General features: G+C 54.9%; 1 protein-coding gene across 2 annotated transcripts in view; it reads right to left on the bottom strand.

The window, feature by feature from the left end:
* Positions 1-1,061: 1,061 nt before the first annotated feature.
* RNF183 (ring finger protein 183) overlaps positions 1,062-17,115 on the bottom strand; it is a 19,540-nt gene continuing 3,486 nt past the window's right edge. The window contains exons 1-2 of one of the 2 annotated variants that reach the window (XM_055123746.1): positions 2,796-2,977; positions 1,062-2,160 (exon numbers count right to left, since the gene is read on the bottom strand). In XM_055123746.1, the coding sequence (XP_054979721.1) occupies positions 1,537-2,160; positions 2,796-2,933 (762 nt within the window). In that variant the 5' untranslated portion in view covers positions 2,934-2,977 and the 3' untranslated portion in view covers positions 1,062-1,536. Of the gene's footprint in view, positions 2,161-2,795; positions 2,978-17,115 lie in introns of those variants that run through there. The other variant, XM_055123748.1, reaches the window with a different exon arrangement.

Raw genomic sequence — 17,115 nt, 5'->3', positions numbered from 1 at the left:
AGTGATCCCTGAGTGCAGAGCCAGGAGTGAGCCCTGAACATCACCAGGTATGACCCCCCCAAAAAAAGTAATAATAATAGCCTGACAATTGTGAGGGTATTTTAGCCACTTCAAATATTCTAGAATCCTGAACCTCCAGGCAAATGGTACAACTAGGTAAACACTCCAAAGATAAAAACTCAAAAAACAACACCCAGAACATCCACATTCATTCTGGGTCCAGGTTTTGTTACCAAATGAAGACCTGAACCAGGGAGATAGTGCAGAGGCCTGGAGTACCTGCTCCATGAACTTTTCCCGAAAACCTGGGTTTGATTTCCAGCATAGCAATGGACCCCCAAGCACTGCTGGGTATACCCCCCACTGCCGCACACACACAAGGGAAAAAGAGGTCCACTGCCTGCAAGGCCTGGGGTAGGAGCTAAAACTGCCTTTAATTGAATCAGGGCCACTCTAGCAGTGCTTTGGGGTCACCAGGTGCCCAGGGGCTTGTGTAGGAGTAGGATTCAGACTCGGGAACTTGAACGTGCCACTTCGATGTCTGGCTGGCTATGTGGTCCGATGCCTTTTGGTTTTGTGAGAGCACCCCCAGCTCTGTGCTCAGGAGACCATGGGGTACTAGGTAGGGTCCAGCCTGGGCCTCCTACATACAAAACGTGCACCAGGTCCACGGAGCTCTCACTGCGGCCCCTGCCTTACCTTTTGAATCGCAGTGCCAGGGAATCAGAGCTCCACCCAGCGAGCGGTCATCCAGGCAGGCCTCCACACCAATAACGCTTCCCTCCAAAGTCCAGATCGCTTCCCTTCCCCGCAAGCTGGCACCTCACCGCTTACAGTCCTGGCACCCCATCAACCGCATGGTGACAAGAGGTCTTGTGCAAGAAGCCACTAGTGAGCATGTAACCCCACCCCCGTCCCTGCAACAAATCAGGGCTCTTGGCCCGCCTGGATGATCCCCCCAGCTACCTCTCCCCGGGTTCTGAAGCACCCAATTAAGCGGCTGCCAAATGACTACATGGAACACGCGTGTGAACGCAGGTCATTTTTACTGGGTCCGCTGGCAAGACATCCAAAGAGAAAACTGCAAAGGGAGATGCACATGTTCCCTGCACGGAAGCTCAGCTTCCAACTTGGTTAGCAACATAAAAAGAACAATTCAAAATCCTGTGTACTGAGTTCCAAGCAGCTGGCGGAGGAGAGATGTGATTGGCTCCTTGGCTAGTCAGGTGCCTGGATCCTGTTGTCCACCCCTTTGGCACAAATTTGCTCTGTAGCTCGAGTTGCCCTTCCACGACCCCTGGGCTCACCCCCCAGTGGCCTCTTGCCATCTCTCCCCGGCCTGGCGCTGTCTGGCGCTTTCATCCCTGTAGGACCGTGTGCGTTGCCAGGAGCACGCAGCCTCTCGCTCACCCCTGAGTGGTAAAACTTGAGCAATACTACAAAAAAGAAGTCAGCCTGCGGACGAGGCGCTGCCCATCCCCGGACCCAGCAGCAGCGACTGAGCAAAACACGAGTCCTTATCTGGGAACGGAGGGTTCACCCCACGCCCCAGAGGAACTGCTTGGTCCAGAAGATGGATAAGATGAGCAAGAGCGTGACACTGAGGATGACGGCCATCAGGTAGGCAAAGATCCGGAACTGGGGGTTGCGGAAACACTCCCTCAGAGAGTAGTGGCTGGGGATGGGCCGGGGCCTGGACCTGGCCACGGGGGTGGTGGCCGGCGGCGGCGGGGGTCCCGTCTGGCTCCCGGGCTCGGGGCCCAGGTCCAGTGTGTAGACCCGGGGCTGACGCAGGAAGTAGCGGCTCTTGGGCTGGTCTTTGAGGCACAGCTGCCGGCCTTCCAGGATGACGTGGTGGGGCTCCAGGCGGAGCAGCGTGAGCATGGCGGTGTCCGTGGGCAGGTCGGTGACCGGCTGGCCTGAGGCCAGCACCGTGGGCTGGCGGCAGAGCGGGCACAGGAGCCGGCGCGGGGCCGGGGCCACCAGGCTGATGTGGGCCAGGCATTCCACGCAGAAGGAGTGGCAGCAGTCCAGCACTTTGGGGGTGTGGAAGGTGTTGTTGAAGGGGTTCCAGCACACGGGGCACTCGGCCTCGGGCTCCCGGCCCTGCGGCTCGGCCATCCTCACCCCGCGCCCCGAGGGGTCTGGCGGGAAATCGTTCTAGAAGCAAGGACAAGAGGAGCAAAGGAGCTTACCCGAGAAATACCGGCCCTGTGTGTGTGTGCACGGCTGGGCGTCGAGAAGACCCCCCCGACTCATCTCCACCCCCAATCTCATGGACAGAAAGCAGCTGGGTGTGAAGGAGGAGAGTGCTGCTGCCCTGGTACCCCACGGACCCAGAACTGGGCCCCCACCTCACAGCTGGAGGAGACTGCACCCCCTTTTGGGGGACAGACACAAACATCCCTCCTGCACCATGGGGGGCTGTGCCTCTCGAGAGAGGAAGGCGCCCTGGGGTGGTGTGTGTTGCGTGTCCCCTTCTCTGCCGCCTCCAGCCCTGCCGAGCACAGTCACAGGCGCTGAGAACTCCCTGGCCTGGCCGCGTCTGGGGACACGCAGGCCTCCCTCGTCCTTGCAGGGCTCCGGGGCCAGCCCCGCTAACCTCCCCACTCCCACTAGCCCGGCCAGTCTAGTCAGGGGGGTCCCAGGCTGGGCCCATCTCTTCCCTGGAGCTGGGAGCTGGCGGAGGCCCCTGCACACGTCCCCACCCCCACCCCACTCCCCAGCCTCTGCCCATGCCCATGCTGGGTCTCCCTGGCCTCCTCCTGGTCCTGGGGAACCCCCGGGGCACCCACCTGCCCTTGGCTTTGAGGGGTGGTCAGGGAGATCGCCCTGGAGGGCCCGAGGCTCCTGTCTCTCCGGCTCCTGCAGCCGCCCAGCCTGGGGAACCTGCCTTCCCGTCGCGGCCGCCGCCAGCCCTGGGCCGTCGCCATGGCAGCGCTCACGCAGCACCTGCCGCTGCCAGGTGGCCGCACCTCCCAAGCACCTGCCGGGTGCCAGGGCCAGGAGCTGCCCCGGTGCTGGCGGGTGGGACCAGCATTCCCCCCCGGGGTGTGGCAAAGCAGCAGCCCCAGCCGGGAGCCTGCCAGCCTGGGCCAAGGCCGAGAAGGTCAGGACGCCTGGGCGGCCCCTCTCCCCGGCCCCAGCCTCCCTCTCCTCCCCACAGCACGCCACCCTGCAGCCCCCCTGGTGAGAGGTGGGCTCTCACGCTTTGGGGCACATTGGCCCCTCCGGGGAAGCCCCGGCTTGGGCTGTGTGCTCTGCCTACCGCCCCTCTGAGAAGCCCGTGTGCTCTCCCGAGCACGGATCCAACCCCACGCCTCTCCTTCCCTCCCTTTATTTCCCCAGTGGGTTTGCTGGACTCCCATATTTGTCTCCTCCTGAATTTCTTTTCTGGGAGGGCGAGGCGACAGATCCGAAAAGCCTGGGTGAGATTGAGGACTGCCTTCCCTTTTTATTTTTATTTTTTTAGTCATACCCGGCAATGCACAGGGGTTACTCCTGGCTCTGCAATCAGGAATTACTCCTGGCGGTGCGCAGGGGACCATATGGGATGCTGGGAATTGAACCTGGGTCAGCCGCATGCAAGGCAAATGCCCTACCCGCTGTGCTATCGCTTCAGCCCCAGCCTTTCCTCAGCCCCAGCCTTCCCTTTTTTTTTTTTTTTCCTGCAAACAGCAATTCCTCGCTCCAGCCTGAGCCCATGGCTCCCTGAGAATCTGGGCGGCGGGGATCCTCCCCCACACCCAGCAGGACAAGTGGACGTCAGGTGCAGCGTGACGGATGCCTTGGGGGCTGGAGGGATGTGAACACCCCTGCAGGGCTAGACAGACTGTCATCAGTCTCAATGTCCCAGCCCTTTCCCCGGGTGACCAAGGTCGGGTGGCAAGTCCTGGTGGCCAGGGACTCCCAGGAGGTCTCTGCTGCCCTGTCGGGGACACTCGTTCCCCTGGGTCCCAGCAGGGCGAGTGAAATGTGAACGGTCACATTTTCCTCTTTGCCCCCCTCTTTCTATTGAGTTACACCCAGCGATGCTCAGGGGTTCCTCCTGGCTCTGCACTCGGGGATCGCTCCCGGTGGTGCTCGGGATGGGGGTGGGGGGCATATGGGATGCCGGGAATGGAACCTGGGTCAACTGCGTGCAGGGCAAGTGCCTGACCCGCTGTGCTTTCGCCCCAGCCCGTGTTTGCCTTTTATCAGAGCTCTTTCCAGGCCATAAATTTCTTGCGGTTGGAATCCAGGAACTGTGCTGCGTGGGGGACCTGGGGGCAGTGAGTGTCCCCGCACCCCTGACCGACTGTGCCTTCCCTGTGGGGGCGGAGGCTGGGCTCCGGCTGGACCTGCCGCTGCCCCGGGTAGGGGCGAGGAGACCAGGGGGAGCAGAGGGAGCTTCGACAGCCCTGCCCAGCGCCCAGCTCGCTCTCCAAGGCTTCTACTCACCAGGGTCCCTGCCTGAACTCCCGGCCCCCCGCAAGGCTCCCCATTCACCTGGGGCTCCCCACCCTCCAAGGCTTCCTGCTCTCTAAGTGCCCCCCAAAAGGCTCTCTGCCCATCAAGGCACCCCGGGACTCCTCTGCTCTCCAAGGTGGCCTCGTGGCCCCCTCACTCCTGAGAGGTCTTGCTGCCTGCCTGCTGCTGGGTCCGGCGGTGGGGTGGATAATGGAGAAACCCCTCTAGAGGCGAGTGGAGATGAGACATGTGCTTCCGGAATGTATGGAGTCCGGTAAGCCAACGACAAATCAGTCAAATTTTAACTTTAAAAAAAAAAAAAGAGGGGCTGGATAGATAGTACAGCGAGTAGGGCGTTTGCCTTGCACGCGGCCAACCCAGATTCGAATCCCAGCCCCATATGGTCCCCTGAGCACTGCCAGGGGTGATTCCTGAGTGCAGAGCCAGGAGTAACCCCTGTGCATCACTGGGTGTGATGCAAAAAGAAAAAAGAAGGAAAGAAGGAAAGAAAGAAAGAAAGAAAGAAAGAAAGAAAGAAAGAAAGAAAGAAAGAAAGAAAGAAAGAAAGAAAGAAAGAAAGAAAGAAAGAAAGAAAGAAAGAAAGAAAGGGAGAGAGAGAAAGAAAGAAAGAAAGAAAGAAAGAAAGAAAGAAAGAAAGAAAGAAAGAAAGAAAGAAAGAAAGAAAGAAAGAAAGGAAGAAAGAAAGAAAGAAGGGGAAGAAGGGGCTGGAGTGATAGCACAGTGGGTAGGGCGTTTGCCTTGCACGCGGCCGACCCGGGTTCAAATCCCAGCATCCCATATGGTCCCCTGAGCACCGCCAGGGGTGGTTCCTGAGTGCAGAGCCAGGAGTAACCCCTGTGCATCGCCAGGTGTGACTCAAAAGCAAAAAAAAAAGAAAGAAAGAAAGGAAGGAAGAAAGGAAGGAAGAAAGAAAGAAAGAAAGAAAGAAAGAAAGAAAGAAAGAAAGAAAGAAAGAAAGAAAGAAAGAAAGAAAGAAAGAAAGAAAGAAAGAAAGAAAGAAAGAAAGAAAGAAAGAAAGAAAGTGGCGAACAGGAGCAAGGAGACGGCTCAAAGGGCTGGAGCACAAACTGTGTCTGCAGAGTCCCAGTTTGATCCCCAGCACCAGGGTCATCCCTGGACCCACAAGCTGTGGCTTTGATCACCCCCAAGCAACAGCAGGGTGGCTGTGGTGATCACACACACACACACACACACACACACACACACACACACACACACACACACACACACACACACATACTGAGTCCCAACAGCTCCACGTCACTGGCCGGAGCTCAGAACCTTCAGACTCACAAAACTGGGTGAGAATCCCCCTGAACAGTGCTCAGAAGGACGCCCCCAGGTTCTCCCAAAAGCGGCCGGCAGAACAGAGATCTTGACCTCACGACATTCAAAGTCTAGTGAGGAAAGCAAAATCCAGCAATTAGGGGCAGGAGACGAATACGCTGTGCCAATGGATGCTTCCAAGGACCAGAAAGGACAGCAGGCCGAGAGGGACAGGCCAGTTGGGCGAGGCCACGGCGCAGATGAGACTGAGCTGGGAGGAGAGGCGTCCAGCCGCCCCATGTGGGTTCTAGACCATTCCTCACGCGCCCACGGCCTGAGGTGAGAAAAGTTCACGAGAACCCCAGGGGCTGCGGTGGCTCCGGGGGCCAGGCCAGAGGCTGGAGGCAGAGGGAGGGAACTCATGTCCACTTCATCCCAAGGTGCGGGGCCCAGGCCAGTCACTGCAGAGCAGAGAGCAGACCAGCAGACTATACGCTCAACCATGGCCCAGGCCGGGACAAAGAAGTGCTGGGAGCAGCAGGGGGCGGCAGAGAGACCCAAGGCAGGAGGTCAAAGGTCTCTATGGCCATGGAACCCAAAGCACTTGCCAAGAAGTGGGGGAAGCAGGGGCCTGGTGGTCTGGAGCAGATCCACTGCCCACTGGGACAAGTCGGTGACCTGGCCTCTCGGGGCCTTGGCGTCTTCTGCCAAGGAGGCTGAAAGCAGAATGTCACGGGGGAAGCTCTTAGGAAGCGCCTAGGAGCCAGGACAGGCTCTGGCGGGCAGGGGCCATGATACCCCGTGGGGGAACTGAGGCCGAGAAGGTAAAGGCCCTTGGCCAGTGGTTGGGAGCTTGCCACAAGAGTGTCTGGAAGGCCAAGGGCAGATAGCATAGAGACGTTATAAAGCCTTGTAAAAAAAATAGCTGAAAATGATCATTCTGGACAGGAAAGGACTGTTGAAAGGAAGTGAAGGGATTTACCTGATAACCTTTCAGTGTCGGTATTGCAAATCTTGCAAACCATAAGGCCCAAAAGGAAAGAGAGAGAGACAGAGAGACAGAGACACAGACACAGAGAGACAGAGACAGAGATACAGAGACAGAGAGACACAGAGAAATAGGGAAAGAGAGGGAGAAGACAGAGAGAGAGAGAGAGAGAGTAAAAAGTCATTACCAGACTAGAGCGATAGCACAGCAGGTAGGGCATTTGCTTTGCACATGGCCAACCCGGGTTCGAATCCCAGCATCCCATATGGTTCCCTGAGCAGCGCCAGGAGTAATTCCTGAGTGCAGAGCCAGGAATAGCTCCTGTGCATTGCCGGGTGTGACCCAAAAAGAAAAAAAAAAGTCATTGCCATAGAGGCAGGCAGCAGGGACGGGGGCTGGGGGTGGGGGTGGTAGGGGGCGGGGGGACGATGGGTAGGAAACTGGGGACATTGGTGGTGGGAAAAGTAGACTGGTGAAGATATGAGTGTTGGAACATTATATGACCAAAACCCAATCATGCAGAACTTTGTAAATGTGTATCTCATTGTGATTCAATAAAAAATAAATTAAAAAAAATTTTTTTGAAAAGAAAAGGTCAAGGCCCATTTTGAGGCCACCTTGAGCTTTGAGGAGGCCCTGAATTTTATTTTACCTTATTTTATTTTTTTAACTTTTGGGCCACACCTGGCAATGCTTAGGACTTAGTCCTGGCTCTGCACTCAGAATTCCTGGCGGTGTTTAGGGGACCATGTGGGCATCCAGGGGTTGAACCCAGGCCGGCCGCTTGCAACGCCACTGCCTTCTCCGCTGTGCTGTCACTCTGGTCCACGGCCCTGTATTTTAGCAGGTGTGAAGCAGGCCTTTTAAGTTCTTCTCCTGGCTCTGCACTCAGGGATCACTCCTGGTGGTGCTCAGGGGACTGTCGGTGATGCCAAAGCTCACCCGGCAAGCACCCTACCTGCCATACTATATTTCTGGCCCCTCAAGCCCGATTTTATGGCTACCCCTCTTTGATGGCTACCACTTTCAAAGGAGACCTCCCCTTCCTCCTAAGAGCCCTGATATTTCCCGAAGTACCAGGGAGAAATCTATAAGGCGGTGCTCGAGAGAAGGCCCCATCACTACTGCACTGCTCTGGGCTGCGAGGGGCCCCCCAGAAGCCCACTGGTGCTTTGGAGTCAGAATCCAATTGACCTGGGCCAGACTCCGACCACCGCTCACCCCCACAGCAGGACAGTCCAGCGCCAGAAAGCCCCACACCTCACCCTAGTCTCTAAATTCAGAGTCAAATATTAATTGTTGAGGATGTTACCGCTACATTTCTCCCTGCATTGGAGGGAGATGTAACAGGTGCTCCTGGGAGCACTGTGCAGCCCTCAGAGGCTCAACCCTTGCTAAGGCCTGGGTGTGGTGACTGTCCTCTTGGTGGCACGATTCCCCTAATTGTGTTCCCCACTGGTCCTTTCCAAGTACCCCCCAAAGGAGGCAGGACAGGGACCAGAATGAACAGGTGGGGGCGGGTGCTGGGGAGATAGTACAGCAGGAGAGGCACTTGCCTTACATGCGCTGACCCGGGCTCTGTTTCCCGCGCCATCTATGGTGGCCCTCCCCCCCACCATGCACCGCTGGGAGTGATCCCTGGGGACAGTCAGGAGTAAGCCCTGAGCACAGCTGGGTATGGCTGAAACACCCCCACCCTGCCCCCGCCAAAAATAAATAAATAAATAAATAAATAAATAAAAGGTAGGACAGGAAGTAGAAGGGGTGCAGGCAATAGAACCAGACTTCTTTGCTGTGAAGTCTTTTTTTTCTCTCTCTCTCTTTCTGGGTCACACCTGGCATTGCCCAGGGGTTACTCCTGGCTCTGCACTCAGGAATTACTCCTGGCAGTGCTCAGGGCACCATACGGGATGCTGGGAATCGAACCCGGGTCAGCCGCATGCAAGGCAAATGCCCTACCCGCTGCTCTATCGCTCCAGACCCTTTCCTGGGAAATCTGAGACAAGCAGCTTAGCCTCCGGAGACCCCGTTGTCCTCTGTTCCCCTCTTTCAAAGTGGCTGTGAGGGAGGGATAATGTCTGTCACCCTGCGAAGCCCAGAAGGTGCCCAGTCCAGAGGACTCTGGTCGGACTTGAGGGGACACGGGTTTACAATAGAGTAGCTGCTTATGTGCCAGGGGTCACAATGGAACCGCAGGAACCAACAACCAACAAAGCACCGGTCCCCAGCCCCCACTCCCAGGGGGACCCTTTCGGCCACAGAGTCACGGGCAGTTGCTCCCAGGGAAACCAGGGCTCAGCCTAGCTGGGGGCACCAGCTCCAGGTCCCAGGGCCAAAGGAGGGCTGAGGAGGAAAGAGCCCCTCAGGGACCACCCCCACCCCCGACGACTATCCCCCGGCCCCACACCTTTGCTCGGCCATGCGGATCCCGTTGCCGACTCCCCTGCCGGCCAGCTCCTTACCTGTGGCACCCCAGGCCACCCGGTCCTGCTCCCTGCCCTCTTGGTCCTGCTCCCTGCCCTCTCGCTTGTTCGCTCCGGCAGCCTCTGCTGCCTCCTCCCTGTTGTTCAGGTGCTGTGGGCGGGGGTCATTTGCATAGCAGCTCCGGGCCAGCGCGCGGCTTCACACGGTCCCCTGACTTCAGGGAGACTTTGGACTGTCTGGGCTGTCGGGCTGGCCGGAAGCCCGGGAGTCACTTTTCCTTGGAAAGAGTCAATCCAGCCTAGCCCCGGGTGCGTCACCTGCCTCCACGTCTCAGGGGCCCCCACGCTAGGGACTGGCCGCCGGGCCACACCAGCCCTGCCGAGACGCGGAGGCCGGGATCTCTGAAGCCACATCTGTCCCTGAGGGAAACCCTTCCCTTCTCCAACCAAAATACAAAGCCCTCTACTGCGGAGTACTCGGGAAAGTCTAGTGACCCAACAGGAAACCCACCGGGGGAGAAGCTCCCAATAGAAGCATACAGGGCTGGGGAGACGGTCGCTTAGGCTCGATCCCTGGGACCCTCCACTCTGCCCTCAAAAAAAAAAAAAATAATAAGTGACAGGGGCTGGAGCGATAGCACAGCGGGTAGGGCGTTTGCCTCGCACATGGCCGACCCCGGGTTCGATCCCCGGCATCCTATATGGTTCCCTGGGTACTGCCAGGAGGAATTCCTGAGTGCAGAGCCAGGAGACACCCTTGAGCATTGCTGGGTGTGACCCCAAAAGCAAAATAAATAAATAAATGAATAAATAAATAAATAAAACATAAAGAATACGTGACGGGGCAGGAGAGGTGGTGCAGTGGGTAGGGCTCTTGCCCGCTTGCGTCCAACCCGGGGTTGATTCCCAGCACCCCGTGATGGTGTGATTCCTGAGCACACAGCCAGCGGCCTGAACACTACCCTAAGCACTGAACACTGCCAGGTGTGGCCCACAGACACAGAGATAAAAACTTCACAGTGACTGGCATTTGATAACAAATTGCAAATGTAAATTAGAATTCATTTTATGATATGATCAGGCAAATCTCGGGGGGGAGGGGGGATGCAAATTAAAAAATAGAAGCCATGAACCAACCAGAGAGATAATACAGTGGGTAGGACGTTTTTATTGCACACAGCTGACCCGGCTTGATCCCGGCCACCCCACATACAGTCCCCTGAGCCCAACCAGGAGTGAGTACTATTCCTGAGAGCAGAACCAGGGGTAAGGGCGAAGCACAGCCAGATGTGGCCCAGAAGCTAAAGGTGTTGTGTGTGTGGGGGTGGTGGTGGGGGGAATTAGGGGAGAGGAGAGGGAGAGGGAGAGCAAGAGAGAAGCCAGGGAGACACCTTTGGGGTTTTGTTCTGCGTTGGTTGGTTGGTTTGCTTATTTGGTGGGGGCACACCTGGTGATGCTCAGGGGACTGCCTGGTGCTGGAGATGGACCCGGGGGCTCCCACATGCAAGCAGGTGTTCCAGCCCTTCCAGCGGTCCCCCTGGTCCCTAGAGTGCACGTTTTGGATGTGAGAGACCCTGGTTCTATCCCCAGCTGCTGATCACGCCCTGAACACCACTGAGGTTATCCCCGCAAGTCCCTGAGTGTCACTCAGCAGCAGGAGGGTGTGGGGGGACCCAGTGGTCCATATCCTCCAGCCTATATCCTCCAGCCTAGCACTGGATCCAGTCTGGTAGGCAGAGGAGCCTCAGGAACTGCTGAGCACTGCTTGGGAGCCCCCATAAAAATAATGAGATATGTACATCGATCATCATTCTGCCTCAATTGTAATTAGATAAATTGAAATCCGGGGCTGGAGAGAGGGTACAGCGGGTAGGGTTCTTGCTTTACGATGCCGCTGACCTGGGCTCAACCCCCAGCTTCCCCTATGGTTCCCTGAGCCCCTCAAGGAGTGATTTCTTTTCTTGGCTTCCTTTTAATTAATTCTTTTAATTCTTCTATTACTTTATTTAAAAGAACACAGCATGATACAAAGATGATAAGATGTACCACCCACCACTAGGATTATAACACCATTAAAATTACTAGTAATGTGGGGTTGGAGCGATAGCACAGCGGGTAGGGCATTTGCCTTGCACGCAGCTGACCTGGGTTAGACTCCCAGCATCCCATATGGTCCCCTGAGCACTGCCAGGGGTAATTCCTGAGTGCAGAGCCAGGAATAATCCCTATGCATCGCCACGTGTGACCCAAAAAGCAAAACAAAACAAAACAAAACAAAAACTAGTAATGAGAGAAAATATGTAAATGCATCCATCCCAAGATTAAGGGACAACTATATTGCTCTAACATGTAATGCTGTTTCACAAAAATAATTGTTAAATCATAAAAAAGATTTCAAATATAGCTTCTGTAGGTGGGGAAGAGAAATTCCAGGATATATCTGCAAACTGGCCGGCAAGCAGGGTGATTTCTGAGTGCAGAGCCAGGAACAACTTCTGAACATTATTAGGAGTGCCCTGCCCCCAAAAAAAAGTAAAAAAAAGAAAGAAAGAAAGAAAGAAATTGAAATCCAATTAATTAAAAATGCCCATTTTTCCTATCAGAGAGACAAATATTAAGATATAGTAGCTAAAAGACACAACTATTAGTTAAAACAATAATGGCAGTTTTCTGAAGTGGGGAAGCACCTTCCTCGCATATGTGGGGGCCTGGGCCCGACCCTCAGCTGGACCCCCCAGTGATAACCGTAATGAGGCAGACAGTCAGAGAGAGGACCTCCCGGTCAAACAGTTCCAGATATCATAAACCCAGGTACGGGTCCCAGCGGCCCCCGGCTCCAGACCGAGGATGCCAGGCCACGTCCACGACGGGACCCCCTCAGGAGACGAACGCCTGTTGCACTGTCTTTGTCCACGGCGAGGTTGACGGTATCTGCAGGTGCAACCTCGAGCACAGACCTGCGAGTCGCCTCTGAATTTCTCCCAGTGTGGCCCCCAAACCAAAAATCAACAAAAACAATTCATCTGAGATACTATTCTGCATGAACCATCTTCCCATTTCCTTCTTTCAGCTTTATTTTTTTAAATGATTGTATTATGCTTCATTGTCTGTACCATAAATTTCTTCACTATTCCCCTTTGTGTCTAATCACTTTATTTTAAATAGACAGATATTGGTTGTTGGATTTCGTTGGGGTTGGGGTTGTTTTCTTTGGGTGGGGATTTGGGCCACACCCAGCAGTGCTCAGGGCTTGCTTACTCCTGGCTCTGCACTCAGGGATAACTCCTGGCAGTGTTCAGGAGACCGGATGGGGTCCCGGGGATAGAACCTGGGTCAGCTGTGTGCAAGGCAAGCATCATATTCATTGTGCTATCTCTCTCCAGGCCCTCAGTAGACAGATACTGGACGGGGGAAAATAAATAGCCAAATGATTGCAGACTTTAGAGTGGTCTGGAATTGCATGCAAACGAAGTTGAGGACTTTGAGGAAGTTGTAGATCTCTACAGACCAATTGAGCAATTTTCCTTGCGCTGAGCTGGAGACAAAGGATCCCCTTGAGGAATGCCTCCGTGGCTGGGCAATCCCTCTCAGCTGAGAATTCCCTGCTCACTAGCACAGTAGCTGGCTTACTAAAGTTAATAACGGGGAAGGGGGGCGGGGGGCGGGGTCAAGACCCCGATGAGACCCAGCAACCTGGATCGTGCTTGCAAGTGTGCAAACCGTGCTCCTTGGCTTGCAATGCTTGCGCAAACCAAGAAGTTGGGAGGTTTTGACTTAATACCGCAATTCCCTGGAACGTACCCAAAGGTCCATGTGACAACGTCATTTACAATGAGAAACACACAGTTTGCCATTGTTCTGCTCCTGGCACCGAGGTCCCCAAACCTATGTTCTAGGGCCAAGGTGACTGTTGAAAAGTTCCCAGGTAGCCCTAGGGATAGGAGCTGGTCACCAGGGTTTGAATGACTTAAAAAAAAAAAAAAAAAGGTTGGGGCTGGAGTGATAGCACAGCAGGTAGGGCATTTGCCTTGCACGCGGCTGACCCGGGTTTGATTCCCAGCATCCCATGTGGTCCCCTCAGCATGGTCAGGGGTAATTCCTGAGTGCAGAGTCAGGAGTGACCCCTGAGCATCGCTGGGTGTGACCCAAAAAGCAAAAAAAAGAAAAATGGTTTCGGGGCCATATCCAGCAGTGTTCAGGACTTAGTCCTGGCTCTGTGCTCAGAGATCACTCCTGGCAGGGCTCAGGGGATTAAATGTGATGCCAAGGATCACACTCGGGTCAACAGCTTGCAAGACAGGTAAGTGCCCTCCCCGCTGTGTGATTGCTCTGGCACCAGTACTTGGAAGCTTCAGCACAGCCCGCCCCACCCCACAGAGGAACCATCCCAGAAATTGGATTTGGCATCCCGTGTTGGAATCCATCATGGTTCTGGAAGAAGGCAATTGAGGGAAAAAGCAAGAGGTGGTTCAGAGAGCATCAGGGTTGGCGCTGGGAGAATGGAGGCCTGAGTAGGGGGCTACACTCTCTGACCGTGCACGAGACCCTCTCCCTGGCTCTTCGCTAGGGCGTTTGTCTTGCAAGCTGCCGGCCCAGGTCTGATTCCTGGTCACCATATTCTGTAAATGGGGGGTCTGGGAGTTGATGTCGCCTGAGCCAGGCTCAGGCTGTGTAAGCCTCTTTATTCAGACTGAGAGCCTTCGAGACTAATGTTACAAGGATTTCTCTGGAACAGGTGCTTCCTGGGATTTTCACAATCTTCTTTTAATTTAATTTTTTTTGTTTGTTTTTGGGTCACACCTGGCGATTAACCAGGGGTTACTCCTGGCTCTGCACTCAGAAATTACTCCTGGTGGTGCTCAGGGGACCATATGGTATGCTGGGAATTGAACCCGGGTCGGCTGCATGCAAGGCAAATGCCCTCCCCACTGTGCTATAGCTCTAGCCCCTTTCACAATCTTCTTATCTTTATTGTCTAAATTTACTTTTTTTGTTGTTTTTTTGGTCTTTTTGGGTCACATCTGGCGATGCTACAGGGTTACTCCTGGCTCTGCACTCAGGAATTAGTCCTGGCCATGCTCAGGGGACCATACGGGATGTTGGGGATTGAACCTGTGTCTGCTACTTGCAGGGCACACGTCCTACCCACTGTACTATCACTCCAGCCTCTGTCTAAATTCACTTTTTTAAAAAAAAAAACTTTTATTTTTTTATTGAATCACCATGTGGAAAGTTACAAAGCATTCAGGCTTAAGTCTCCGTTATACAATGATCGAACACCCATCCCTTCACCAGTGCACATATTCCACCACCAAGAACCTCAGTATACCTCCCATCCCACCCCCACCCCCCACCTGTGTGGCTGATGATTTTCACTTTACTCTCTCTTTACTTTGATTACATTCAATATTTCCACAAAAAATTCACTATTATTATTTGGAGTTCCCCCCCACAAAATCAGACTTGCTGAAAAGGAAGAATTTGATAATTTGTTTTCCATTGCTGAGAATGAAGAGATATGAGGTTTTGGATTTCTGTATTTTAGTATTTTAGTAACTAAGTCCAGGGAAATTTCTGCCAGAAATTGCATCATTGCTAGCTTGTACCTCTCTTTAGTGGTCCTTATAAGATGGCATCACGCCTTCACCCCCCTCCCCCCGGAAAGAAAAAGCCGAGAGAGAAAAACCTTTCCCCTCCTGGGGCGGCATGGGGCTGTGGCTTAGTTCACAGTCTAGAGACATTTCTGCAAGAAGCTGTTGGTCCTGAAAGTAGTTTAGCTGGCCTCTGGGATCATGGTCATCCAGTAACGGAGAGGCTGCACGCGTGCGGCCACTCGGGTCACATCTCGGTGGAGAGCGGCGTAAATTTACTTTTGAGGAGAGGAGCCGCCTAGGCAGTGCTAAGGGGGTCCAGGGACATACAACCAGAGCAGGATATCAACATGGAAGCCACCAGGGCCATACCCATGCTGAGGGCGTGGGGTGTGTGTGCCAGCGAGGGAATTCGGGCTTTGCCCTAAGGTATGTCTCTGACCCCCCTCCCCAGTTACCTCTCCAGCTCATGTTTAATTTTGAGGGGGAGGGCTCTTTTGGGTCACATCCAGCGATGCTGACCCTGCACTCAGGAAGTACTCCTGGTGGTGCTCAAGGGACCATATGCGATGCCGGGGATTGAACCCAGGTCAGCCGCATGCAAGGCAAACGCCCTATCTGTGGTATGATCGCCCTGGCCCTCATGTTTAATTTTTTTTTTTTTTTTTTTTTGCTTTTTGGGTCACACCTGGCGATGCACAGGGGTTACTCCTGGCTCTGCACTCAGGAATTATCCCTGGCCGTGCTCAGGGGACCATAGGGGATGCTGGGATTTGAACCCGGGTCGGCCGCGTGCAAGGCAAACGCCCTACCCGCTGTGCTATCTCTCCAGCCCCTCATGTTTAATTTTTTGTAACAGAAAAACTCAGTGGAAAGTAAGCCCAAGTTTTCTGCAACCAAGGAAGCCTAAACCTGAAAAGAGAAAACGAGAAGAGACAAAGAAAGGAAAAGAAAAGAAAATGCAAAATAGCAGAGAGGGCACCAAGGAAATCAGTTGGGGCCTTGAAGAGCATCCGGGTGAAAATAAGGTATGACCCTTTTCTGGGCTACTCAGTGCCTCGTGCCCACCTGGCTGGCCAACACTGGGCAGTGCTTTGCGAACAGTGGAAACTCGTCCTGGAAAGATACTCAGGAGGGACAGTGGAGCGTCTGAGGAATTTGAGTGGAATTCACGGAGTTCCTGTTTGCAGAGCAGAGGCTGGCCAGCTGGAGAGACCCCTCGGGCAGCAGCACCTCAGCAGGACAGTGGGGGACAGGGGGGAAGGGCCAGGGTCAGCGTGGGGAGGTAGCGGTGGCAGGCGTCTCCAGGGAGTGCTGAGGCCGACCAGGGCTGGTTTTGACCAGGTGCTGGGCAGTGTTTAGTGCCTCCCCCATGCCCCACCAGGGACGGGGCTCCCATCTCCCCAGGAGTGTCGTGCTGTCACCACTCGGAGCTCAGGACAGTTCCAGGCTCCAGGCACCCCCAGTGAGGGCGACACCACGCCTCCTGAGCACAGTTTTGCCTGTCTGCATTCTCCCCTCTAGATTCCAACATGCAGTCCAGACAGATGTGAGGAGCCGGGGCGGGGCTCCGGCCATATATGTGTGTGTGTGTGTGTGTGTGTGTGTGTGTGTGTGTGTGTGTGTGTGTGTGTGAGAGAGAGAGAGAGAGAGAGAGAGAGAGAGAGAGAGGGAGGGAGGGAGAGAAGGAGGGAGAGAGAGAAGGAGGGAGAGAGAGAGGAAGAGAGAGGGGAGAGAGGGAGAGGGAAGAGAGGAGGAGGGAGACAGGAGAGAAAGAGGAGAGAGGGGAGAGAGGAGATAGGAGAGAGAGAAAGGGAGGAGAAAGAGAGGAGAGAAAGAGGAGAGAGAGGACAGAGAGAGGAGAGAGAGAGAGAGAGAGAGAGAGAGAGAGAGAGAGAGAGAGGGAGGGAGGGAGGGAGGGAGGGAGAGCTCGTGAGCTCGCAGGCCTAGCTTTCAACCCAGCACCACAGGACAAACAAAGTGTGAGGACTACCGATGTAGAAATACTCCCCAGATTGTGCTCCTTGACCCATCCTGACTCCTTCAGGCTAGAAAGGAGAGACCGGGGGTGTTGGCGAGTCCCGGCACCTGCTCAGAGCAGCCTCTGCACCTGCTTAGGCTGGACCCCAGGGCTGGCTGCGCCCCCACCTGGCAGGGTGGACTCCAGGCCCTGGGGAGTGGACTGGGTGTCCTGCCTGGGATACTTGGGGGGGGGTGTGCAGAGAGGGAGTGGGTTTGGCAGTAGTCGGGGGTTACTCCCGGCTCTGTGCTCAGGGGTCACTCCTGGCAGTGCCTGTGGAACCATATGTGGTGTGGGGGACGGAGCTGGGTGAGCTGGGTGAGCTGGGTGAGAGGAAAGTGCCCTGCCCTCTACTGT

The sequence above is a fragment of the Sorex araneus genome, chromosome 1 (genome assembly GCF_027595985.1).
Source record: "Sorex araneus isolate mSorAra2 chromosome 1, mSorAra2.pri, whole genome shotgun sequence".
In the NCBI taxonomy this organism is placed as follows: domain Eukaryota; kingdom Metazoa; phylum Chordata; class Mammalia; order Eulipotyphla; family Soricidae; genus Sorex; species Sorex araneus.
This window is presented reverse-complemented; position numbering and strand designations above follow the sequence as displayed.